The sequence below is a fragment of the Nerophis lumbriciformis genome, linkage group LG03 (genome assembly GCF_033978685.3).
Source record: "Nerophis lumbriciformis linkage group LG03, RoL_Nlum_v2.1, whole genome shotgun sequence".
Classification (NCBI taxonomy): domain Eukaryota; kingdom Metazoa; phylum Chordata; class Actinopteri; order Syngnathiformes; family Syngnathidae; genus Nerophis; species Nerophis lumbriciformis.
The window spans coordinates 66,927,517-66,954,998 of NC_084550.2; the positions used below are offsets into that span (position 1 = coordinate 66,927,517).

The window sequence follows — 27,482 nt, forward strand, 5'->3', positions numbered from 1 at the left end:
GGCAAACCGTTTGTAAATTGGTCGAAAATCGAGCAAGTTATGGTAATTTAATTAGTACATGTACCATTGACATCAATGTAATGATTGAGGCTAGATGTCCGAGGTAAGATGGCTACAATGTTGCTACGCTGGAGAATGATTGGTCATATGAAAAATGCTCAGAGCCAATCAGAAAGGAGGGGCCGTCTAAGCATACCCGCCCCCAAAGTGCCAAAAAGAAACATGACAGCACGAGGAGAGATGCCAGGAGTACACAGAGCGCGCACAGACCGAGACGGCGCACGCGCGCGCAGAAAGGCACCGCGCATGTGCAAAAAGGCACCACGCGCGCGCAAAAGGGTACCACGCGCGCGCGCACGAAGTGGAGAATCAGCGCGCGATAACAGTTTTTATGCGCTCGGATTTTTGGCACTAATGTGACGCCATACTGTTTTCCGTACCTTGGAGACATCATGCCTCGTCGGTGTGTTGTCGGAGGGTGTAACAACACGAACAGGGACGGATTCAAGTTGCACCAGTGGCCCAAAGATGTGAAAGTGGCAAGAAATTGGACGTTTGTTCCGCACACTTTACCGACGAAAGCTATGCTACGACAGAGATGGCAAGAATGTGTGGATATCCTGCGACACTCAAAGCAGATGCATTTCCAACGATAAAGTCAAAGAAATCTGCCGCCAGACCCCCATTGAATTTGCCGGAGTGTGTGAGCTATTCAGGGACAAAGGACCTCGGTAGCACGGCAAGCAATGGCGGCAGTTTGTTCCCGCAGACGAGCGAGCTAAACCCCCTGGATGTCTTGGCTCACACCATCCCTTATGCCACAGAAGATGATCAAGAGAAGGATATCGACCCTAGCTTCCCTGGCCTGCTGACATCAACTCCAAAACTGGACAGATCAGCTTTCAGGAAAAGAGCGCGAATGAGGGTATGTCTACAGAATATATTAATTGATGAAAATTGGGCTGTCTGCACTCTCAAAGTGCATGTTGTTGCCAAATGTATTTCATATGCTGTAAACCTAGTTCATAGTTGTTAGTTTCCTTTAATGCCAAACAAACACATACCAATCGTTGGTTAGAAGGCGATCGCCGAATCCGTCCTCGCTTTCTCCCGTGTCGCTGGCTGTCGTGTCGTTTTCGTCGGTTTCGCTTGCATACGGTTCAAACCGATATGGCTCAATAGCTTCAGTTTCTTCTTCAATTTCGTTTTCGCTACCTGCCTCCACACTACAACCATCCGTTTCAATACATGCGTAATCTGTTGAATCGCTTAAGCCGCTGAAATCCGAGTCTGAATCCGAGCTAATGTCGCTATAGCTTGCTGTTCTTTCCGCCTTGTTTGTTTGTGTTGGCTTCACTATGTGACGTCACAGGAAAATGGACGGGTGTATATAACGATGGTTGAAATCAGGCACTTTGAAGCTTTTTTTAAGGATATTGCGTGATGGGTGAAATTTTGAAAAAAACTTTGAAAAATATAATAAGCCACTGGGAACTGATTTTTAATGGTTTTAACCCTTCTGAAATTGTGATAATGTTCCCCTTTAAAGGGGAACATTATCACAAAACATAAATTCTTCTTGCTGTATAAGCAAGAAGAATTTGACTTTACCTGAAAGTGATCAAGCATTTGTTTCCATGACAAGACGAGGAGAGACTCTTTACGGATCTTCTTGGGGATTTCTGAGTAGAGCAAAGAGTTCTCTCTGCTTCCGTAAGGCATTCCTGAAAAATGGACAGAAAAGGAACCAACTTAAAAGTGGAGAAATTTAATGATGTCATTGTTTTCGCGGCACGAAACCAATCACATTTGTGATGAAAAATACGTCTCGAGGTCAGGAGAAAGAAGCACAATGAAGCAATAGATAGAACAAATCATTAAAGGGGAAATGCACTTTTTTTTTGGAGTGTTGTCTATTATTCACAGTCCTTATGTAAAAAAAGAACACATTTGTTTTTCTTTTTTAATGCATTCTAACTTGTAAGATAACGCTAGCAAAAGGCAGCTAAGAATTTAGGTAATGGGATTTGATCTACTCCACCTACAAAGCGCTCTAAAAACATCCAAAAGCCTCCATGAGTCCATCATCACTTTATATACATGCTGTAAGTATACAGTATATGTAATGTAGTAACATTCATAATAACATGTAATATTGACTAGGGGTGTAGCGGTACGTGTATTTGTATTGAATCGTTTCGGTTGATGAAGAGTGCTTACTCCGCATGTCAACATCTCCGTTCGGTGCCACACCATCAAAATGCCGAGGCAAATATTTCCAGATCAACACCGTATGAAAAAAATTTTGATTTTTTTTTTTTAGTTGTGATTTCCTTCTCAGCATGAAAGTTTAAAAGTAGCATATATTAATGCAGTATGAAGAAGAATGTTTTAATGTAGACACATAGAATCATCATACTGCTGTGATTATATGCATCAAGTGTTCATTCAAGGCTAAGGCAAAATATCGAGATATATATCGTGTATCGCAATATGGCCTTAAAATATCGCAATATTAAAAAAAAAGGCCATATCGCCCAGCCCTACTTCACCCCTAATATTGACCTATTTTGCTCATTTTAACAGTGGCGGGCCGTGCATTTCCCACCTAGGCCTTCAGTGATGTCTGACTTTAAAGATTACCTCTCAAAATACCATAATTTATGTCGCCACATGACCATTGCTGGAGATATACTATACAGAAACACATTTACGCACTGCTGGCAATTGAATCACCTCAACAGTGTACAAAACGAGTTACTTTCTGGCACATTTAAAAATCAATAAACCCGCATTAGTAATTAAAACATATCTTATGTGGTATTGTCACAATAAAATTGCAAAAAACATTAAACGTGAAAAAATTAAGAAATAAAATATTTGAACTCACAATTTGTAGCACCCATAAGACACCTTATAAGACAGTGATGCCCTTCGTAGTCGGTTGATTTGAAGTGAAGTGAATTATATTTATATAGCCCTTTTCTCTAGTGACTCAAAGCGCTTTACATAGTGAAACCCAATATCTAAGTTACATTTAAACCAGTGTGAGTGGTACTGGGAGCAGGTGGGTAAAGTGTCTTGCCCAAGGACACAACGGCAGGGACTAGGATGGCGGAAGCGGGAATGGAACCTGGAACTAGGGCTGGGCGATATGGCCAGTGTTGGGTTTCAGCAGCACAGGCGTACATGCACGCTTTAAACACTGGAAAAAAGATACATAATGTTCCCAGGGCTCTGTGTACGTGCAGTAGGGCTGGGCGATATGGCCTTTTATTAATATCTCGATATTTTTAGGCCATGTCACGATACACCATATATATCTCCATATTTTGCCTTAGACTTGAATGAACACTTGATGCATATAATCACAGCAGTATGATGATTCTATGTGTCTACATTAAAACATTCTTCTTCATACTGCATTAATATATGCTACTTTTAAACTTTCATGCAGAGAGGGAAATCACAACTAAAAGTGTATTTATTAAACAGCTATTAAGCAGTGGCACAAACATTCATGTCATTTCCAAAACAGAAAGTGCAAGATTGTCAGAGACATTTTAAAACAAGCTATTAGTGCACTTTTGTGCACGATGTCACTAAGATCACATATCAAAACAACACTAAATTAAAGTGCACTTTTTGTACAGAACGCCACTACAATAGTTTAAAACAAATAAAGTGCACTTTTGTGCATGATGTCACACAAGATATTTCAGTAAGTGTCAAATAAAAATGAGCTGCATAATAGGAAATCAAATAGCAGTGTTTCCCACACATTCATTTATTTGTGGCGGCCCGCCACGAAAGAATTACGTCCGCCACAAATGGATTTTTCGGCTTTTGACTCGCTCGACCGCTCATAAAAGCAATGGGACTGTCTGTGAATGTTGCTTGTAGTTACAACTCCGGTGCAGTAGGTGGCGGTAACTCCGCCAATAGCACTTAATTCACCTGGTGGGCCAGAAGAAGAAGAAGAAGAAGAGGGACGGACGGACGGACGGACGGACAAAACGGGATCAAAATACGAGGGTAATATAGGTTCTAGGTAGATATGTTATAGCTGCATCGCTCGCGGCTCGTCATATATTTAACGTTAATCCGCTGCTTCATTAACACCGCCGCTGTTTGACTCGTGGGCCGGGGCAGACGCACGTAGTAACAGTCACGTGTTACCCTACCGACGAGCTAACGTGTCCAGGTTATAACCATGTTGTCAATAAACACACATGGACTGAAGCTAAATTGTCCACTGTCCACTGCAGCATGTGAATGCAATGAAAAGAATAAAATCTGAGCCAACCAGCTGTTAAAATGTTGTCCAGGTTAATGTTTTGGCCATTAAAGGCCCTTCATTTCAAGATTTCAACTGTGATCGGGCTTTAAACAGGGGGCTGACCTGTTCAGATGAGTGTAACTGCTACTGGTCAAATAATGTGAAATAGCATTTAATTTTACATGTATGCAATGCCATTTAAATGTAATTATAGATAATAATAATAATAATAATAATAATAATAAATACTGTGTAGTGTTGTAAATGGTCAACGGGAAGAATTTTAGTAAGATACAAGCCATGAGCACTACACAGCCAGAAAAAAACCTAGGCAGGACAAGTAAAAATATTGGGGCAAGTAGATTTGAGAAGTCGGGCAAGTAGAAAAAAACCTTAACGTTGAACCCTGCATGTGTTGAGCTGCTGCCGCTTAAGGTTAGACGGCACTGTACATAGAGTGGTTCTGCTCGTTAGTAATAAATTCTAATGTTGGATGTTCACTCCTTCACACAGATGAGTATAGAAAAATATTTTCAACGGCCGAAAAGGGCTCGACTTGGAGAGGAGGTAGGCCTACAGTCCGGACCACAGGTGCGACCTGTTCAGCAGCAGGAGGAGGAGGAGGAGGTTGACTGACTGTGGCAGGACACCTCTGCCTCTGTTTCACTTCATGTTGCTGGTAAATAATATGGTTGTAGTAGTAGGCTAAAGTTAAATGATTTAGTATTCACTAATTAAAGGGGCAGAGCTTTAAGAGACATTTTAGTTTTTATATTTTATAAGATATATTTTTTGTAAGAACCACAATTAATAAATATATTTCAGTGAATCACTAATTGTTCAAATCTGTATATAAATATGTACATAAAATGTTGTAATTATATTCCAACTCCCCGTTCTTCTTGGTCATCGCCGCTGCCACCCCCACCCCCCGACCACACCACCACAAATAGATGCCTGTCCTGTGGGAAACACTGAATAGTGTATGTCCTTCGCTATGTGGTAGGTTCCTGCGAACGTTATCTACTTTTGTTGACTCTTTTTTCATACGTTGTTGATGTGGAAATGTTTGCCTCTGCATTTTGATGGTGTGGCACCGAATGGAGATGTTGACATGCGGAGTAAGCACTCTTCATTCTCTAGCAGGTGACTTTTCAAATGATGCTACATATTAGCAGTAATGCTACTTTTTGTAGAAACGCTTTCACCCCACACTTGACAAATTACGGTTGTCAGTTCGACATATTCACGCTTGAAGCCAAATCACCGCCAGATGACGGACCCCGTGCAATTTTTGGGGGAATTAATTCTTCCTTCATTTGTTACCAGATTCGCACCTTCTCTCTCTCTCGTATTACCTCGCACGGCTACGCTAGCATCACAGCTAACGTTACCCATGCTGCCACCTCTCTGCTCCGCGAGGGCGTATACGTATGTGACGTATGTCGTGACAGTATGTGACGTGTGTAAGAAGGTGCGCTTGCTGTCTGTGAGAAGGAGAGACAAGACAGAGCGAGAAGAGCCTGTAGTGTAATGTCCGCAGCTAAAACCAACTGCGTGAGAATGTATACTCCAATATCACGATATAGTCATTTTCTATATAGCACAGAGACAAACCCGCGATATATCGCGTATATCGATATATCGCCCAGCCCTACCTGGAACCTAAAGTTGCTGGCACGGCCACTCTACCAACCGAGCTATGCCGCCCCAAATTCGATTTGAGTGGAAGTGCTTTTTCCTATTTCAACGCCGGGACATTTGAGCTCGCTTCCGGGTTTGGCCGACATGGTCTCACAAGATGTAGTTTCTCTTTAAATATCCTTCTTGAAAATGGCCTTGCAAATATACAAACCCCATTTCCATATGAGTAGGGAAATTGTGTTGGATGTAAATATAAACGGAATACAATGATTTGCAAATCATTTTCAACCCATATTCAGTTGAATATGCTACAAAGACAACATATTTGATGTTCAAACTGATAAACTTTTTTTTTTTTGCAAATAATCATTAACTTTAGAATTTGATGCCAGCAACACGTGACAAAGGGCAATAAATACTGATAAAGTTGAGGAATGCTCATCAAACACTTATTTGGAACATCCCACAGGTGAACAGGCAAATTGGGAACAGGTGGGTGCCATGATTGGGTATAAAAGTAGATTCCATGAAATGCTCAGTCATCCACAAACAAGGATGGGGCGAGGGTCACCACTTTGTCAACAAATGCGTGAGCAAATTGTTGAACAGTTTAAGAAAAACCTTTCTCAACCAGCTATTGCAAGGAATTTAGGGATTTCACCATCTACGGTCCGTAATATCATCAAAGGGTTCAGAGAATCTGGAGAAATCACTGCACGTAAGCAGCTAAGCCTGTGACCTTCGATCCCTCAGGCTGTACTGCATCAACAAGCGACATCAGTGTGTAAAGGATATCACCACATGGAGTCAGGAACACTTCAGAAACCCACTGTCAGTAACTACAGTTGGTCGCTACATCTGTAAGTGCAAGTTAAAACTCTCCTATGCAAGGCGAAAACCGTTTATCAACAACACCCAGAAACGCTGCCGGCTTCGCTGGGCCCGAGATCATCTAAGATGGACTAATACAAAGTGGAAAAGTGTTCTGTGGTCTGACGAGTGCACATTTCAAATTGTTTTTGGAAACTGTGGACGTCGTGTCCTCCGGACCAAAGAGGAAAAGAACCACCCGGATTGTTATAAGCGCAAAGTGTAAAAGCCAGCATGTGTGATGGTATGGGGGTGTATTAGTGGCCAAGACATGGGTAACTTACACATCTGTGAAGGCACCATTAATGCTGAAAGGTACATACAGGTTTTGGAGCAACATATGTTGCCATCCAAGCAACGTTACTATGGACGCCCCTGCTTATTTCAGCAAGACAATGCCAAGCCACGTGTTACATCAACGTGGCTTCATAGTAAAAGAGTGTGGGTACTAGACTGGCCTGCCTGTAGTCCAGACCTGTCTCCCATTGAAAATGTGTGGCACATTATGAAGCCTAAAATAGCACAACGGAGACCCCCGGACTGTTGAACAACTTAAGCTGTACATCAAGCAAGAATGGGAAAGAATTCCACCTGAGAAGCTTAAATATTGTGTCTCCTCAGTTCCCAAACGTTTACTGAGTGTTGTTAAAAGGAAAGGCCATGTAACACAGTGGTGAACATGCCCTTTCCCAACTACTTTGGCACGTGTTGCATCCATGAAATTCTAAGTTAATTATTATTTGCAAAAAAAAAAAAAAAGTTTATGAGTTTGAACATCAAGTATCTTGTCTTTGTAGTGCATTCAATTGAATATGGGTTGAAAAGTATTTGCAAATCATTGTATTCCGTTTATATTTACATCTTACACAATTTCCCAACTCGTATGGAAATTGGGTTTGTATATCTGCCACCTAATCAATGTTTTGTTCTCCTTCTTTGTGGGTTACGGCGCAACACTTCCTGCTTTTAGTAAATTGCCACTTGTGATTGGATACTCACTTTGGAATGACAAGTAAGCATCCAATCACAGTCTCGTTAACATCAGGCTACCTAAAAAGGCTACTGTCAACAACTTGTAATCTGATTGGCTATCGCAACTGTCTATCAAGTGTGTATGTTCTCAAATTCATCCGCTAACGGTCCCAAAATATTGGTAACGGGACAACACTCGTACACATACTGCTGAGAGAGGAGTGCTCGTGCTGCAAAGACAGACGATGGACAGAGAATCCTCCGTCCACGTGTGTTTCACCGTATTGGACTGACAGAAATGTAAAAAACATTAGACATATCGTCTATTCAGCAATTTCCTTTCATAATTTTGTTGCTGCTAGATTACTTAAAGGGCTGATGTCTGTTGGAATTTTATTTTAATTTTGTTCGTTTTTGTTCATTTATGGTATATATATTACTAGAGATGTCCGAAAATATCGGCCGATAAATGCTTTAAAATGTAATATCGGAAATTATCGGTATCGGTTTCAAAAAGTAAAATGTATGACTTTTTAAAACGCCGCTGTACGGAGTGGTACACGGACGTACGGAGAAGTGCAGAGCGCCAATAAACCTTAAAGGCACTGCCTTTGCGTGCCGGCCCAATCACATAATATCTACCGCTTTTCACACACACAAGTGAATGCAAGCATACTTGGTCAACAGCCATACAGGTCACACTGAGGGTGGCCGTATAAACAACTTTAACACTGTTACAAATATGCACCACACTGTGAACCCACACCAAACAACGATGATAAACACATTTCGGGAGAACATCCGCACGGTAACACAACATAAACGCAACAGAACAAATACCCAGAACCCCTTGCAGCACTAACTCTTCCGGGACGCTACAATATACACCCCCTTAAAACCCGCCCCCCCCCAACCTCGCCCACCTCAACCTCCTCATGCTCTCTCAGGGAGAGCATGTCCCAAATTCCAAGCTGCTGTTTTGAGGCATGTTAAAAAAAAAAATGCACTTTGTGACTTCAATAATAAATATGGCAGTGCCATGTTGGCATTTTTTATTTTTGGAAAACCTTGTTACATTGTTTAATGCATCCAGCGGGGCATCACAACAAAATTAGGCATAATAATGTGTTAGTTCCACGACTGTATATATCGGTATCGGTTGATATCGGAATCGGTAATCAAGAGTTGGACAATATCGGAATATCGGATATCGGCAAAAAAAGCCATCATCTCTTACATGAAAAGACGTCTTTTATTATGCATTTTCTAGCGTTTGATTCATTCCAGACGCACTGATTCGCTGCTGATGCGATCCTCAGCCTCGCGCACAGAATTGTCAGTGTGCGTATGTTTCTGTTGTCTAGATTGCGATTCAGAAAAGGTGTTCCAGATTATAGATGTGTGCTGCTGGTTCAACACATCGCACACAGGTAGGAGCATGACAACATGAATGTGCAGAAAATGATGGTCCCGTATGCACGCAAAATCTGTACCACTTTTCAATTGCACATGCAGTGTTAGTAAATCACACGCAACACAGACACGCTATTTTAGTTTTTGCACACGCTGGTGCACTAGCGCTTGGTATTTTGATCTGAGTAAATCAGGCCCCTACTGGGCGGCCGATCCGATCCAAATATCGGATCGGCCGCCGATATTTGCCAAAAAATGAGTTTCGGCAAGGCATGGGAAAATGCCGATCCAGATCCAGTTTTAAAAAAAAACTCCGGTCCGTGTTTTCCAACGCGACGATTTAAATAATACATTCCACTTTTCTGCTGCTCCCTAATTTCCGTTCCGCATTTTCCAGCACACCTTCAACACATCCACAGGTCTGTGGATTCTCACGTAGTTGCTTTTAGCTGCTGGCATTACACGACAGGCTCTTCTCACTCTTTCCTGTGTCTCCCTCTCACAGACAGCGAGCGCACCTTCTTACACACGTCACATACTGTCACGTCATACGTCACATACGTATACGTCCTCCCCGAGCAGAGAGGTAGCAGCATGGCTAACGTTAGCTGTGATGCTAGCGCAGCCGCTAAGGTGCGCGCCTGTGCAATTGCGCACGGCAAATCTATGCCACGCACAAAATCAAATAAAAAAATAAGCGCATAACAATTTTCGACACACGTACACGACAGAGAAAACAGTTTTCGTCATCATTGTTCAAATATTGTAACGTCTGCCGAGACGCTTATCTCCATTCTGTGCCACACGTCCATACCATCAAAATGCAGAGGCAAACATTTCCACATCAACACCGTATGATAAAAAATAGTGATTTTTTTAGTTGTGATTTCCTTCTCTGCATGAAAGTTTAAAAGTAGCATATATTAATGCAGTATGAAGAAGAATGTTTTAATGTACACATAGAATCATCATACTGCTGTGATTATATGCATCAAGTGTTCATTCAAGGCTAAGGCAAAATATGGAGTCGGGACCCGGGGTGGACCGCTCGCCTGTGCATCGGCAGGGAACATCTCTGCGCTGCTGACCCGTCTCCGCTCGGGATGGTGTCCTACTGGCCCCACTATGGACTGGACTCTTACTATTATGTTGGATCCACTATGGACTGGACTCTCACAATATTATGTCAGACCCACTCGACATCCATTGCTTTCGGTCTCCCCTAGAGGGGGGGGGTTACCCACATATGCGGTCCTCTCCAAGGTTTCTCATAGTCATTCACATCGACGTCCCACTGGGGTGAGTTTTTCCTTGCCCGTATGTGGGCTTTGTACCGAGGATGTCGTTGTGGCTTGTGCAGCCCTTTGAGACACTTGTGATTTAGGGCTATATAAATAAAGATTGATTGATTGATATATATCGTGTATCGCAATATGGCCTTAAAATTTCGCAATATTAAAAAAAGGCCATATCGCCCAGCCCTAGTTCAATGATGCCATTTCTCTTTGTCATGTATAATTTTGTCTATTTTGTGTTTATCCTTGAATAAACAGGTCAGTTTCTTGTTACCAACCATTGTGTATTATTCAAACTCCCCTAATTCAGCTGGCTAGTTGTTATCAAGAGTACTAAAACCCTTTTCAACATGATTCTGACAACTAAATAGGCTAAATAACTTTAAACTTTAATACATGCTCGGATAGGCCAGTATCGGTCAGTATCGGTATCGGATCGGAAGTGCAAAAACAATATCGGTATCGGATCGGAAGTGCAAAAACCTGGATCGGGACATCCCTAGTCCCTACTGTACAATGTCTGCTTTCAGTGGTATGCCGACTGATGGGATGTTTATAACTTCCCGTTTAGATAGTCCTCAGGCAGGTAAAAAAATTAAAAACTGCCACAAACTAGCGTCTTTTCCTGTCTCTCGTGCCATGTCAGTTTATAAGTTGACCACCTTCTTAGTTTATGGCCACCACATTCTACTATCCAAGTGAGAGGCATGATGTATAGTCCAGAAATAACTTTTACCAGCTCAGAGGCGATGCAGCAACAGCAGCTCTTAGTATGTCAATACTGTAGCTTGCGAAGCTAGTTAGCTCTCTGTGATAACGGCGCTGCAAAAAATAGTTTGTCTGCGTTAGCGCTAGGGCTGGGCGATATATCGTGGGTTTGTCTCTGTGCGATATAGAAAATGACTATATCGTGATATTGGAGTATACGTTCTCACGCAGTTGCTTTTTTTTGTTGTTGCCTTTTTCACTCTTTCTTGTCTCTCCTTCTCACAGAGTGGTAAAAGAAGCGCACTTTCTTACATACGTCACGTGTGCAACAGAGCAGACAGGTAGCGACATGGTAACGTTAGCTGTGATGCTAACGGTGCGGTGCGGGTGGTAATACGAGAGAGAGAAGGTGCCAATCTGGTAACAAATGAAGGAAGAATTAGTTCCCAAGAAAAACAGCACGGGGTACATCGTCTGGCGGTGGTTCGGCTTCAAGCGGGAAGATGTTGAACAGACAACCGCAATATGTCAAGTATGGGGCAAAAGTGTTGCTACAAAAAGTAGCATTACTGCTAATGTGTAGCATCATTTGAAAAGTCACCCGCAAGAGAATAAGGAGTGCTTGAAACTCCGCATGTCAACATCTCCGTTCGGTGCCACACCAACAAAATGCCGAAGCAACCATTTCCAGATCAACAACGTATGAAAAAAATAGTCAACAACAGAAGGAGATAACGTCTGCAGGAACCTACCACATAGGTTGTGAGTTCAAACCCCGGCCGAGTCATACCAAAGACTATAAAAATGGGACCCATTACGTCCCTGCTTGGCACTCAGCATCAAGGGTTGGAATTGGGGGTTAAATCACCAAAAATGATTCCCGGGCGCAGCACCGCTGCTGCCCACTGCTCCCCTCACCTCCCAGGGGGTGATCAAGGGAATGGGTCAAATGCAGAGGACAAATTTCACCACACCTAGTGTGTGTGTGACAATCATTGGGACTTTAACTTTAACTTTAACTTTATAGTGAAGGGCATACACTATTTGATTTCCTATTATGCAACTCATTTTTATTTGACAGTTATTGAAATATATTGTGTGACATCATGCACAAAAGTGCACTTTATTTGTTTTAAACTATTGTAGTGGCGTTCTGTACAAAAACGGCACTTTAATTTAGTGTTGTTTTGATATGTCATCTTAGTGACATCATGCACAAAAGTGCACTCATAGCTTGTTTTAAAATGTCTCTGACAATCTTGCACTTTCTGTTTTGGAAATGACATGAATGTTTGTGCCACTGCTTAATAACTGTTTAATAAATACACTTTTAGTTGTGATTTCCCTCTCTGCATGAAAGTTTAAAAGTAGCATATATTAATGCAGTATGAAGAAGAATGTTTTAATGTACACATAGAATCATCATACTGCTGTGATTATATGCATCAAGTGTTCATTCAAGGCTAAGGCAAAATATGGAGATATATATCGTGTATCGTGACATGGCCTACAAATATTGAGATATTCATAAAAGGCCATATCGCCCAGCCCTAGTTAGCGCATATAATAACAATATCGCTAATACTTGGTTAATAGTCAGGTCACAAGATGTAAATGACACCTTCTATGTTAGCTACCTCTCTTTGTTTATAATGTATACTTTCTGCTGGATCTACTCTCTATTTTATGCTGCAGTTGTTACACATACTGTAATATTGTACATGGTAATTGTTAAATATTGTATATATGATACAAACATATAATATAATATATTAGTATATATCATATACTGTACATATATTATGTAAATATTACATATATGTTATATTTTATATTGTTACTAAGGTACATTTTTAGTAGAGATGTCCGATAGTATCGGACTGCCAATATTATCGGCCGATAAATGCTTTAAAATTAAATATCGGAAATTATCGGTATCGGTTTCAAATAGTATAATGTATGACTTTTTAAAACGCCGCTGTGTACACGGACGTAGGGAGGAGTACAGAGCGCCAATAAACCTTAAAAGCACTGCCTTTGCGTGTCGGCCCAGTCACATAATATCTACGGCTTTTCACACACACAGGTGAATGCAAAGCATACTTGGTCAACAGCCATAAAGGTCACACTGAGGGTGGCCGTATAAACAACTTTAACACTGTTACAAATATGTGCCACACTGTGAACCCACACCAAACAAGAATGACAAACACATTTCGGGAGAACATCCGCACCGTAACACAACATAAACACAACAGAACAAATACCCAGAACCCCTTGCAGCACTAACTCTTCCGGGACGCTACAATATACACCCCCCCGCTAACCCCAACCCCCCCAAAACCCCGCCCACCTCAACCTCCTCATGCTCTCTCAGGGAGAGCATGTCCCAAATTCCGAGCTGCTGTTTTGAGGCATGTTAAAAAACATAATGCACTTTGTGACTTCAATAATAAATATGGCAGTGCCATGTTGGCATTTTTTTCCATAACTTGAGTTGATTTATTTTGGAAAACCTTGTTACATTGTTTAATGCATCCAGCGGGGCATCACAACAAAATTAGGCATAATAATGTGTTAATTCTACGACTGTATATATCGGTATCGGTTGATATCGGAATCGGTAATTAAGAGTTGGACTATATCGGGATATCGGCAAAAAAGCCATTATCGGACATCTCTAGTATATATCATATACTGTACATATATTATGTAAATATTACATATATGTTATATTTTATAGTGTTACTACGGTACATTTTTTGTCAGTTTTATACCTGCATTGTCCTTTCCATCCTTACACTTTCCATCTTTTGTAACTGAGCTACTGTGTGGAACAATTTCCCTTGTGGATCATTAAAGTTTGTCTAAGTCGAAGTCTCAATGGAGTATAATTGGTGTTTTTTAGAGGGTTTTATGGGCACAATAGATTACTCTCATTAGCTTCATTGCCATATATTACAAATCAGAATTAGAGATGTCCGATAATGGCTTTTTTGCCGATATCCGATATTGTCCGACTCTTAATTACCGATTCCGATATCAACCGATACCGATATATACAGTCGTGGAATTAACACATTATTATGCTTAATTTTGTTGTGATGCCCCGCTGGATGCATTAAACCAGGGGTGCTCATTACGTCGATCGCGAGCTACCGGTCGATCTCGGAGGGTGTGTCAGTCGATCACCAGCCAGGCATTAAAAAAATAGTCCTAAAAATGAGCGATCATAAATCTTCACTATGACGTCACTTTCGTCACTTGATTGACATTCACGGCACCCGAGGGTCTTCTGAGATGACGCTGGCTGCTGCCAGCTCATTAAAATTACCGACAGGAAGGCGAGAAACACTTTATTTCAACAGACTCTGGCGCCGTACCTGTCGTCAAAACTCCAAAGACCGACTGCACAGTTGCACAGTTGAGCTAACAAAATAAGAGTCTCAGAAAGCTGGCGTGCACAAGCTAGCAAGCTACGGAGTTTGCCGACAATGTATTTCTTGTAAAGTGTATACAAAGGAGTACGGAAGCTGGACAAATAAGATGCCAAAAACCAACCACTTTCATGTGGTATTGGACAGAAAGGAGGACTTTTTTTCTCCTCCATTCGAAAATGCGGACATTATCAGCACCACTGTCTGATTCCAATCAATGCAAGTCATCAGAATCAGGTAATACACCAACTTATATTCTTGTCTTCATGAAAGAAAGGAATCTATATGTGTTAAACATGCATGTATATTCATTAAACACCTTTAACTTATTAACAATATTAACTATATGTGTTAAACATGCTTGTATTATCATTAAACACCTTTAACTTATTAACAATATTAACTATATGTGTTAAACATGCTTGTATTATCATTAAACACCTTTAACTTATTAACAATATTAACTATATGTTAAACATGCTTGTATTATCTTTAAACACCTTTAACTTATTAACTATATGTGTTAAACATGCTTGTATTATCTTTAAACACCTTTAACTTGTTAACAATATTAACTATATGTATTAAACATTCTTGTATTATCATTAAACACCTTTAATTTTTTAACAATATTAACTATGTGTTAAACATGCTTGTATTATCATTAAACACCTTTAACTTGTTAACAATATTAACTATATGTATTAAACATGCTTGTATTATCATTAAACACCTTTAACTTGTTAACAATATTAACTATATGTGTTAAACATGCTTGCATTATCATTAAACACCTTTAACTTGTTAACAAAAACATATATTTCATAAATTATATATATGAATGAGGTAGATCCCCACGACTTGATCAATTGAAAAGTAGCTCGCCTGCAGAAAAGGTGTGAGCACCCCTGCATTAAACAATGTAACAAGGTTTTCCAAAATAAATCAACTCAAGTTATGGAAAAAAATGCCAACATGGCACCGCCATATTTATTATTGAAGTCACAAAGTGCTTTTTTTTTTTTTAACATGCCTCGAAACAGCAGCTTGGAATTTGGGACATGCTCTCCCTGAGAGAGCATGAGGAGGTTGAGGTGGGCGGGGCGGGGGGGTGTATATTGTATATTGTAGAGTCCCGGAAGAGTTAGTGCTGCAAGGGGTTCTGGGTATTTGTTCTGTTGTGTTTATGTTGTGTTACGGTGCGGATGTTCTCCCAAAATGGGTTTGTCATTCTTGTTTGGTGTGGGTTCACAGTGTGGCGCATATTTTTAACAGTGTTAAAGTTGTTTATACGGCCACCCTCAGTGTGACCTGTATGGCTGTTGACCAAGTATGCTTGCATTCACTTATGCATGTGAAAAGCCGTAGGTATTATGTGACTGGGCCAGCACGCAAAGGCAGTGCCTTTAAGGTTTATTGGCGCTCTGTACTTCTCCCTACGTCCGTGTACACAGCGGCGTTTTAAAAAGTCATACATTCTACTTTTTGAAACCGATACCGGTCATTTCCGATATTACACTTTAAAGCTGGGGTGCTCACACTTTTTCTGCAGGCGAGCTACTTTTCAATTGATCAAGTCGTGGGGATCTACCTCATTCATATATATCATTTATATTTACTTATTTATGAAATATATGTTTTTGTTAATAAGTTAAAGGTGTGTAATGATAATGCAAGCATGTTTAACACATATAGTTAATATTGTTAATAAATTAAAGGTGTTTAATGATAATGCAATCATGTTTAACACATAGTTAATATTGTTAATAAATTAAAGGTGTTTAATGATAATACAAGAATGTTTAATACATACAGTTAATATTGTTAATAAATTAAAGGTGTTTAATGATAATACAAGTATGTTTAATACATATAGTTAATATTGTTAACAAGTTAAAGGTGTTTAAAGATAATGCAAGCATGTTTAATACATATAGTTAATATTGTTAACAAGTTAAAGGTGTTTAATGATAATACAAGAATGTTTAATACACATAGTTAATATTATTAATAAGTTAAAGGTGTTTAAAGATAATACAAGCATGTTTAACACATATAGTTAATATTGTTAACAAGTTAAAGGTGTTTAATGAATATACATGCATGTTTAACACATATAGATTCCTTTCTTTCATGAAGACAAGAATATAAGTTGGTGTATTACCTGATTCTGATGACTTGCATTGATTGGAATCAGACAGTGGTGCTAAAAACGTCCGCATTTTCGAATGGAGGAGAAAAAAGTCCTCCTTTCTGTCCAATACCACATGAAAGTGGTTGGTTTTTGGCATCTTATTTGTCCAGCTTCCATACTCCTTTGTATACACTTTACAAGAAATACATTGTCGGCAAACTCCGTAGCTTGCTAGCTTGTGCACGCCAGCTTTCTGAGACTCTTGTTTTGTTAGCGCAACTGTGCAACTGTGCAACTGTGCAGTCGGTCTTTGGAGTTTTGACGACAGGTACGGCGCCAGAGTCTGTTGAAATAAAGTGTTTTTCGCCTTCCAGTCGGTAATTTTAATGAGCTGGCAGCAGCCAGCGTCATCTCAGAAGACCCTCGGGTGCCGTGAATGTCAATCAAGTGACGAAAGTGACGTCATAGTGAAGATTTATGATCGCTCATTTTTAGGACTATTTTTTTAATGCCTGGCTGGTGATCGACTGACACACCCTCCGAGATCGACCGGTAGCTCGCGATCGACGTAATGAGCACCCCTGCTTTAAAGCATTTATCGGCCGGTAATATCGGCAGTCCGATATTATTGGACATCTCTAATTAGAATGCATAGAAAAAAGAAAAACCTATGTTCTTGTTTTACATAGGAATTGTGAATGATAGGAAACGTCCCAAAAAAGTGCAGTTCCCCTTTAATTTGAGCTCAACATCATCGAGTGATAAAAAAAAAAAACTTACCAAGGTAGTATAACCGGTGGGAATGGGGGGCATTTTCATCCTTCTTCTGCACAAACTGGAAGTCATGGGGAGCCTTGTTTGCGATCATGCCGGAATACTTCCTGCTACAGTGGATGATGTCCCGGAGGCCTTCCCAGGAGTGTTTCTCCACGAAGAACTGAGAGGGAACGTCCTCCATCTCCACCACCTCTGTACTGTCTGAGAGGCCGTCCACAGCCGTCATGCTAACCGTCACACAACTGAATGTTGGACATTAGAAAGAGCCAATGAGCGGTGCAACAATAAAGCATTTCCCACTGGAATAACACTTGTACAGAGACGCTGTACCTTCTCCAGATACCCTCTTTATTCTCACAAAGCTTGACCTTCTTGACTCTATGCATTCACCGGTCAACGCGCCTCTCGAACCCTGCAACGTGTGAGCAGCAGATCCCCAAATAAAAGATAACAATCGCTTAATTGTCCGCCGTTTAAGCAAGAGACAAGCGGAGCTCCAAAAATAGTCGAGCATGCCCTAAACCAGTGTTTTTCAACCTTTTTCTGAGCCAGGGCACACTTTTTTCATTGAAATGCGAAGGCACAACACCAGCAGAAAACATTAAAAAATGAAACTCAGTAAAAAGTTGTTTTTGCAATTGTTGGATATGAATTCAAACCATAACCAAGCATGCATCACTGCAGCTCTTGTCTCAAAGTAGGTGTACTGTCATCACCTGTCACATCACACCCTGACTTATTTTGAGTTTTTTGCTGTTTTCCTGTGTGTAGTGTTTTAGTTCTTGTCTGGCGCTCCTATTTTGTTGTTGATTGTCATGTACGGATACTAGAGATGCGCGGATAGGCAATTATTTCATCCGCAACGGCATCAGAAAGTCGTCAACCATCCGCCATCCACCCGATGTAACATTTGATCAGAACCGCACCCGCCCGCACCCGCCCGTTGTTATATATCTAATATAGACGATGCAAGGCATTAGTGAGGTTATAAAGATTTTGCCTGTTAAAGAAAGGAGACTGATCCAATGCAGCACAGACATTCGCGTGCCATGATGTCACGACCCAGACGCACACCAGTGCGCAATGATATGGGAGCCGCGCTGAGCGCACCTCCAAGCGCATCTCGCTGCCGGTGACGGCCGGGTATGGGCCCGACGCTCCAGCGCCATCCATTTTCAGGGCTAGTTGATTCGGCAGGTGGGTTGTTACACACTCCTTAGCGGGTTCCGACTTCCATGGCCACCGTCCTAGCTGCTGTCTATATCAACCAGGGTGAGCCCCACCCCTTTCGTGAGCACACTGCGCGCGGAGTGGCCCCTGTTTCGCGCCCCCGGCAACAGGGGTGGCGGGCAGGTAAGCTGCGCGGGCGGAGCGCGCGGAGTGACCCCTGTTACGAGCCCCCGGCCACGGGGGTGGCGGGCAGGTAAGCTGCTTACCTGCTGCGCGTGACGCCGGCCGCGGCGAAGGCGGACGAGGCGGGGTGTCGGTGCGGTGGGCGCGGTGGTGACCCTGGACGTGCGTCGGGCCCTTCTCGCGGATCGCCTCAGCTACGGCTCCCGGTGGGGCCCTGTCGGGGGAAGGGGCCTCGGTCCCGGACCCCGGCGAGGCGTCCCTTCTCTGCTCCGTAAAAGTGTCCATCTCTTTTTTTTTTTTTCTTCTGTTGTGGCATATGCTGCAGGTGCCTGCTCGTTTTTCGTATGTGGGTAACAACATTTAACTATGTATATATATTTCCGAATTGGTTTAACTGCCACCCACCTGAATCTATTTAAAATCTATTTTTTTTTTATTTCAACCGCCCGAACCGACCCGACCCGACCCGCGGATAAAATCTAATTTTTTTTAATTTCATCCGCCAGATCCGCGGATAATCCGCGGACTCCGCGGTTGTGCCCGCAAACCGCGCATCTCTAACGGATACACTTTGTGGACGCCATCTGCTGCTCCACACGCTTTTTTATTTTTATTAAATCAACATAGAAAAAAACACACGATACACTTTCAACTCGTCCAGGGGTCGGCAACCCGCGGCTCGAGTCTTTAGCGCCGCCCTAGTGGCTCTCTGGAGCTTTTTCAAAAAATGTATGAAAAATGGAAAAAGATGAGGGGAAAATATCTATTTTTGTTTTAATATGGTTTCTGTAGGAGGACAAACATGACACAAACCTCCCTAATTGTTACAAAGCACACTGTTTATATTAGACATGCTTCACTGATTCGAGTATTTGGCGAGCGCCGTTTTGTCCTACTAATTTTGGCGGTCCTTGAACTCACCAGAGTTTGTTTACATGTATAACTTTCTCCGACGTTTTATGCCACTTCTTTTTCTGTCTCATTTTGTCCACCAAACTTTTAAGGTTGTGCATGAAAGGTGAGTTTTGTTGATGTTATTGACTTGTGTGGAGTGCTAATCAGACATATTTGGTCACTGCATGACTGCAAGCTAATCGATGCTAACAGGCTATTTAGGCTAGCTATATGTACATATTGCATCATTATGCCTCATTTGTAGCTATATTTGCGGTTCCTTTAAGTCCTCTTAATTCTATGACACACTGTCTGTATGTAATATGGCTTTTAATTTTTTGCGGCTCCAGACGGATTTGTTTTTGTATTTTTGGTCCAATATGGCTCTTTCAACATTTTGGATTGCCGACCCCTGAACTAGTGCATCAACCCAAAAAAAAAACCCTCCCTCCCCCATTCACACTCATACACACCCACTCACACAAAAGGGGTTGTTTCTTTCTGCTATCAATATTCTGGTTCCCACAACATGGACGACACTTCTGCAAGGGACACAGCACAGTCCCTGAAGCACACTTGATTGTTTGTGCTGCTGGTCCACTAACATTTTCATTTAATTACTATTTTTTTTTCTTCTTTTTTCTACCTTATGTAATTATTTTTGTATGGTTTTACTTTCCTTTTTATCCAAGAAAATATTTATTTATCTTATCTTTAAAAAAAAAAAAAGAAAAGAAAAGAAAAAAAGGGAAAGAAAGGACCTTATCTTCACCAGACCTGGTTGTAAATGAAATTAGCTTTGTTTAAAGTTTTTTTTTTTTAAACCAGGTCCAGTCCAGATAATGTCCAAGTCGGGTCCAGCAACACGCACCTTCATTCATGTACACTGAGAAAAACAAAACAAAACAAAAACAGAAAATTCAAAGTAAGTCTTTGCTGTCGTCCAGCATTCTGGTTTTGTTTACTTTGCAGCCAGTTCAGTTTTAGCTTCGTTTTGCATGGCCATCCCTAAGCTTCAATGCCTTTTGTTTATTTTTGGTTTAACCTTTTTACCTGCACGCTGCCTCCCGCATATTGTGATCACGACAAACCATGTTCCTGACATCTACAAAGCAATTAGCTACCTGCTGCCACCTACTGATGTGGAAGAGTATTACACGGTTACTCTGCCGAGCTCTAGACAGCACCGACACTCAACAACGGCACATTTGCGGATTAAAATTACTGGTTTGGCAAAAAAAATACTTTTAACCCAACTAGGTGAAATGACATAATCTCCCACGGCACACCAAATAATATCTCACGGTACACTAGTGTGCCGCGGCACAGTGGTTGAAAAACACAGATACGAATGAAACAACATAACCCGTTCATGAAGATGCTCCTCAGGACACAGTGGCTTGAAAGGAGAACATTTCGCAAACAAGTTTCATAATTTGGTCATGTTTAGTATAAGACAAAGTAAATATTTGTCTTCATCTCTGTCGGCGTGTACAACATTCATGCAATTCTCCACATTCCGTCCTTTATAATCTGAGTTGGGTAAGGGATTAGTGTGAGGAAATAGGAGGGAAAGGTGTATACTGTACTCTGACAGACATACACTATATTGCCAAAAGTATTTGGCCACCCATCCAAATGATGAGAATCAGGTGTCCTAATCACAGGTGTATACAATCCAGCACTTAGGCATGGAGACTGTTTCTACAAACATTTGTGAAAGAACGGGCCGCTCTCAGTGATTTCCAGCATGGAACTGTCATAGGATGCCCACCTGTGCAACAAATCCCGTCAAGAAATTTCCGCGCTCCTTAATACTTCAAAGACAACTGTCGGCTTTATTATAAGAAAATGGAAGCGTTTGGGAACAACAGCAACTCAGCCACCAAGCGGTAGGCCACGTAAACTGACAGAGAGGGGTTTAGCGGATGCTGAAGCGCATAGTGCAAAGACTTTCTGCACAGTCAGTTGCTACAGAGCTCCAAACTTCATGTGAGCTTCCAATTAGCCCACGTACAGTACGCAGAGAGCTTCATGGAATGGGTTTCCATGGCCGAGCAGCTGCATCTAAGCCATACATCACCAAGTCCAATGCAAAGCGTGGGATGCAGTGGTGTAAAGCACGTCGCCACTGGACTCTAGAGCAGTGGAGACGCCTTCTCTGGACTGATTAGTCACACTTTTCCATCTGGCAATCTGATGGACCAGTCTGGGTTTGGAGGTTGCCAGGAGAACGCTACATTTCGGACTGCATTGTGCAGAGTGTGAAATTTGGTGGAGGAAGAATTAGGGTGTGGGGTTCCTTGTGAAAGGAACTTTGAATGCTCCAGGATACCAAAACATTTTGGACGATTCCATGCTCCCAACCTTCCTCTTCCAACATGACTGTGCACCAGTGCACAAGGCAAGGTCCATAAAGACATGGATGATAGAGTCTGGTAGGAATAAACTTGACTGGCCTGCACAGAGTCCTGACCTGAACCCGATAGAACACCTTTGGGATGAATTACAAACCCTGTTTCCATATGAGTTGGGAAATTGTGTTAGATAAAAATATAAACGGAATACAATGATTTGCAAATCCTTTTCAACCCATATTCAATTGAATGCACTACAAAGACAACATATTTGATGTTCAAACTCATAAACTTTTTTTTTTTTTGCAAATAATTAACTTAGAATTTCATGGCTGCAACACGTGCCAAAGTAGTTGGGAAAGGGCATGTTCACCACTGTGTTACATCACCTTTTCTTTTAACAACACTCAATAAACGATTGGGAATTGAGGAAACTACCGTATTTTCCGCACTATAAGGCGCACCGGATTATTAGCCGCACCTTCTATGAATTACATATTTCATAATTTTGTCCACCAATAAGCCGCCCCGGACTAAAAGCCGCGCCTACGCTGCGCTAAAGTGAATGTCAAAAAAACGCTGCGCTAAAGTGAATGTCAAAAAAACAGTCAGATAGTTCAGTCAAACTTTAATAATATATTGAAAACCAGCGTTCTAACAACTCTGTCCCAAAATGTACGCAAATGTGCAATCACAAACATAGTAAAATTCAAAATGGTGTAGAGCAATAAATAGCAACATAATGTTGCTCGAACGTTAATGTCACAACACACAAAATAAACATAGCGCTCACCTTCTGAAGTTATTCTTCATTCGTAAATCCTTCGAATTCTTCGTCTTCGGTGTCCGAATTGAAAAGTTGCGGAAGCGTGGGATCCAAAAATGGCCGGCTCCGCCTCGTAGAAGTCATCGGATTCAGTGTCGCTGTTGTTGTGCAGCAGTTCTGTGAATCCTGCCTTCCGGAAAGCTCGGACCACAGTTGTGACCGAAACTATCTGCCCAGGCATTTACGATCCACTGGCAGATGTTGGCGTATGTCGACCGGCGCTATCTGCCCGTCTTAGTGAAGGTGTGTTCGCCTTCGGAGCTGTGTGAAAAAAGCCACCCGGCCTCTTCGCGTAAACTTCCCTTAACCACTCGCTCATCTTTTCTTCATCCATCCATCCCTTCGAGTTAGCTTTTATGATGACGCCGGCTGGAAAGGTCTCTTTTGGATGGGTGGAAGTTAGCATGGCAAGCTAGAACCACAGTGAAGGATGACTCCTCATTCCCTGTGGTGCGAATATTCACCGTACGTGCTCCCGTTCCACAGTGCAGTTCACAGGAATATCAGTTGCTGTGAAATACGGTAGTAATCCGTGTGCGGATGGAGAGATTGCGTCTTTTTATGAACCGGATCCTTGTCCTTTGTAGGAGCCATTTTGTGGTCTTTACAGATGTAAACAGGAAATGAAACGTACGGTGATATCCGCGCGTTTTTTCTTCTTCTTCCGGGGGCGGGTGAAGCGCTTCCTGTTCTATGGGGGCGGGTGAAGCGCTTCCTGTTCTATGGGGGCGGGTGCTTTCCTTGGCGGTTGCTTGCGTAGAAGAAGAAGCGCTTCCTGTTCTACCGGGAAAAAAGATGGCGGCTGTTTACCGAAGTTGCGAGACCGAAACTTTATGAAAATGAATCGTAATAAAGCGCACCGGGTTATTAGGCGCACTGTCAGCTTTTGAGAAAAATTGTGGTTTTTAGGTGCGCCTTATAGTGCGGAAAATACGGTAATTGTTGAAGCTTTGAAAGTGGAATTCTTTCCCAATCTTGTTTTATGTAGAGCTTCAGTCGTTCAACAGTCCGGGGTCCCCGCTGTCGTATTTTACGCTTCATAATGCTCCACACATTTTCGATGGGAGACAGGTCTGGACTGCAGGCGGGCCAGGAAAGTACCCGCACTCTTTTTTTACGAAGCCACGCTGTTGTAACACGTGCTGAATGTGGCTTGGCATTGTCTTGCTGAAATAAGCAGGGGCATCCATGAAAAAGACGGCGCATAGATGGCAGCATATGTTGTTCCAAAACCTGTATGTACCTTTCAGCATTAATGGTGCCTTCACAGATGTGTAAGTTACCCATGCCTTGGGCACTAATGCACCCCCATACCATCACAGATGCTGGCTTTTGAACTTTGCGTCGATAACAGTCTGGATGGTTCGCCTCCCCTTTGGTCCGAAAGACACGATGTTGAATATTTCCAAAAACAATTTGAAATGTGGACTCGTCAGACCACAGAACACTTTTCCACTTTGCATGAGTCCATCTTAGATGATCTCGGGCCCAGAGAAGCCAGCGGCGTTTCTGGGTGTTGTTGATAAATGGCTTTCGCTTTGCATAGTAGAGCTTTAACTTGCACTTACAGATGTAGCGACCAACTGTATTTAGTGACAGTGGTTTTCTGAAGTGTTCCTGAGCCCATGTGGTGATATCCTTTAGAGATTGATGTCGGTTTTTGATACAGTGCCGTCTGAGGGATCGAAGGTCACGGTCATTCAATGTTGGTTTCCGGCCATGCCGCTTACGTGGAGTGATTTCTCCAGATTCTCTGAACCTTTTGATGATCTTATGGACCGTAGATGTTGAAATCCCTAAATTTCTTGCAATTGCACTTTGAGAAACGTTGATCTTAAACTGTTTGACTATTTGCTCACACAGTTGTGGACAAAGAGGTGTACCTCGCCCCATCCTTTCTTGTGAAAGACTGAGCATTTTTTGGGAAGCTGTTTTTATACCCAATCATGGCACCCACCTGTTCCCAACGAGCCTGCGCACCTGTGGGATGTTCCAAATAAGTGTTTGATGAGCATTCCTCAACTTTATCAGTATTTATTGCCACCTTTCCCAACTTCTTTGTCACGTGTTGCTGGCATCAAATTCTAAAGTTAATGATTATTTGCACAAAAATAAATTATCAGTTTGAACATCAAATATCTTGTCTTTGTAGTGCATTCAACTGAATATGGTTTGAAAATGATTTGCAAATCATTGTATTCCGTTTGACAAGACTCTGCAGCATCGCGTGGACATCGGGGGCGGTACCTCTGGATTGGCAGACCGGGGTGGTGGTTCCTCTCTTTAAGAAGGGGAACCGGAGGGTGTGTTCTAACTATCGTGGGATCACACTCCTCAGCCTTCCCGGTAAGGTCTATTCAGGTGTACTGGAGAGGAGGCTACGCCGGATAGTCGAACCTCGGATTCAGGAGGAACAGTGTGGTTTTCGTCCTGGTCGTGGAACTGTGGACCAGCTCTATACTCTCGGCAGGGTCCTTGAGGGTGCATGGGAGTTTGCCCAACCAGTCTACATGTGCTTTGTGGACTTGGAGAAGGCATTCGACCGTGTCCCTCGGGAAGTCCTGTGGGGAGTGCTCAGAGAGTATGGGGTATTGGACTGTCTGATTGTGGCGGTCCGCTCCCTGTATGATCAGTGTCAGAGCTTGGTCCGCATTGCCGGCAGTAAGTCGGACACGTTTCCAGTGAGGGTTGGACTCCGCCAAGGCTGCCCTTTGTCACCGATTCTGTTCATAACTTTTATGGACAGAATTTCTAAGCGCAGTCAAGGCGTTGAGGGGATCCGATTTGGTGGCTGCAGGATTAGGTCTCTGCTTTTTGCAGATGATGTGGTCCTGATGGCTTCATCTGGCCAAGATCTTCAGCTCTCACTGGATCGGTTCGCAGCCGAGTGTGAAGCGACTGGGATGAGAATCAGCACCTCCAAGTCCGAGTCCATGGTTCTCGCCCGGAAAAGGGTGGAGTGCCATCTCTGGGTTGGGGAGGAGATCTTGCCCCAAGTGGAGGAGTTCAAGTACCTCGGAGTCTTGTTCACGAGTGAGGGAAGAGTGGATCGTGAGATCGACAGGCGGATCGGTGCGGCGTCTTCAGTAATGCGGACGCTGTATCGATCCGTTGTGGTGAAGAAGGAGCTGAGCCGGAAGGCAAAGCTCTCAATTTACCGGTCGATCTACGTTCCCATCTTCACCTATGGTCATGAGCTTTGGGTTATGACCGAAAGGACAAGATCACGGGTACAAGCGGCCCAAATGAGTTTCCTCCGCCGGGTGGCGGGGCTCTCCCTTAGAGATAGGATGAGAAGCTCTGTCATCCGCGGGGAGCTCAAAGTAAAGCCGCTGCTCCTCCACATGGAGAGGAGCCAGATGAGGTGGTTCGGGCATCTGGTCAGGATGCCACCCGATCGCCTCCCTCGGGAGGTGTTTAGGGCACGTCCGACCGGTAGGAGGCCGCGGGGAAGACCCAGGACACGTTGGGAAGACTATGTCTCCCGGCTGGCCTGGGAACGCCTCGGGATCCCCCGGGAAGAGCTGGACGAAGTGGCTGGGGAGAGGGAAGTCTGGGCTTCCCTGCTTAGGCTGCTGCCCCCCGCGACCCGACCTCGGATAAGCGGAAGAAGATGGATGGATGGATGGATTCCGTTTATATTTACATCCAACACAATTTCCCAACTCATATGGAAACGGGGTTTGTAGAACGGAGACAGAGTCAGGCCTTCTCGACCTCACCAATGCGCTTTTGGAAGAATGGTGGAAAATTCCTATAAACACACTCCGCAACCTTGTGGACAGCCTTCCCAGAAGAGACGAAGCTGTAATAGCTGCAAAAGTTGGAGCCACATCATATTGGGTTGGGAATGGGATGGCACTTTATGATCATATGTGAGTCAAGGCAGGTGGCACAATTGTTTTGGCAATATAGTGTATATGCAGTATGGGACTCGCAGCTAGCCAACGTCGAGTTGTTTTGGTATTAACGCTGTCACCCGGTGTCAAACAGGGGGATCTATAAATAGCACCATATGAATGAATTCACGTACTTGATCATCAATCTCGTATGCGTCATTGTACAATAGTAACGCAGGCATGTGCAAACTTTGACTAAAATCATAGTAACTTTTCGTTTTTAAGGAGCCAAAATTGGGAAAAGGGATATCATTTAGGGATACATCCTAAAAGGGTCGTCGTGATTCCTTACTCGCTATAATTTATAGGTGTGATAAAACTCGATTGCGGCAATATGACTACTGTGCAGAGGAAGCTAGTCGACAATGGATCTTTGTTCTCGGGTTTATTTACAAATAGGTACATTCTGATTCAAGTGTTAACATTTTGACAACGATTAGAGTCATCTGGCAGCGGACGGGAAAGCTCGTGGCCGTGACACATTTAGTTAATAAGTAGACTGGATGGCGAATAAATGGCTGTTTTGGCATAGGCGTTCTCTTCTGTCATTCACGCTCCGCAGCTATCTGGCTAGCAAGAGCTACCGTTAATTTAGCGAGATGCTAGCTAGCCGCAAGCTAATGC

At 42.6% G+C, this 27,482-nt stretch overlaps 1 protein-coding gene across 3 annotated transcripts in view; it reads right to left on the reverse strand.

The window, feature by feature from the left end:
* The window catches only part of LOC133588859 (dipeptidyl peptidase 9-like), a 111,883-nt gene that overhangs the window by 84,156 nt on the left and 245 nt on the right, over positions 1-27,482 (reverse strand). For 2 of the 3 annotated variants that reach the window (XM_061941523.1, XM_061941516.1), the window contains exons 2-4: positions 17,860-17,941; positions 17,533-17,771; positions 1,612-1,724 (exon numbers count right to left, since the gene is read on the reverse strand). In XM_061941523.1, coding sequence (XP_061797507.1) covers positions 1,612-1,724; positions 17,533-17,771; positions 17,860-17,915 — 408 coding nt within the window. In that variant the 5' untranslated portion in view covers positions 17,916-17,941. The remainder of the gene's footprint in view (positions 1-1,611; positions 1,725-17,532; positions 17,772-17,859; positions 17,942-27,482) is intronic. The other variant, XM_061941531.1, reaches the window with a different exon arrangement.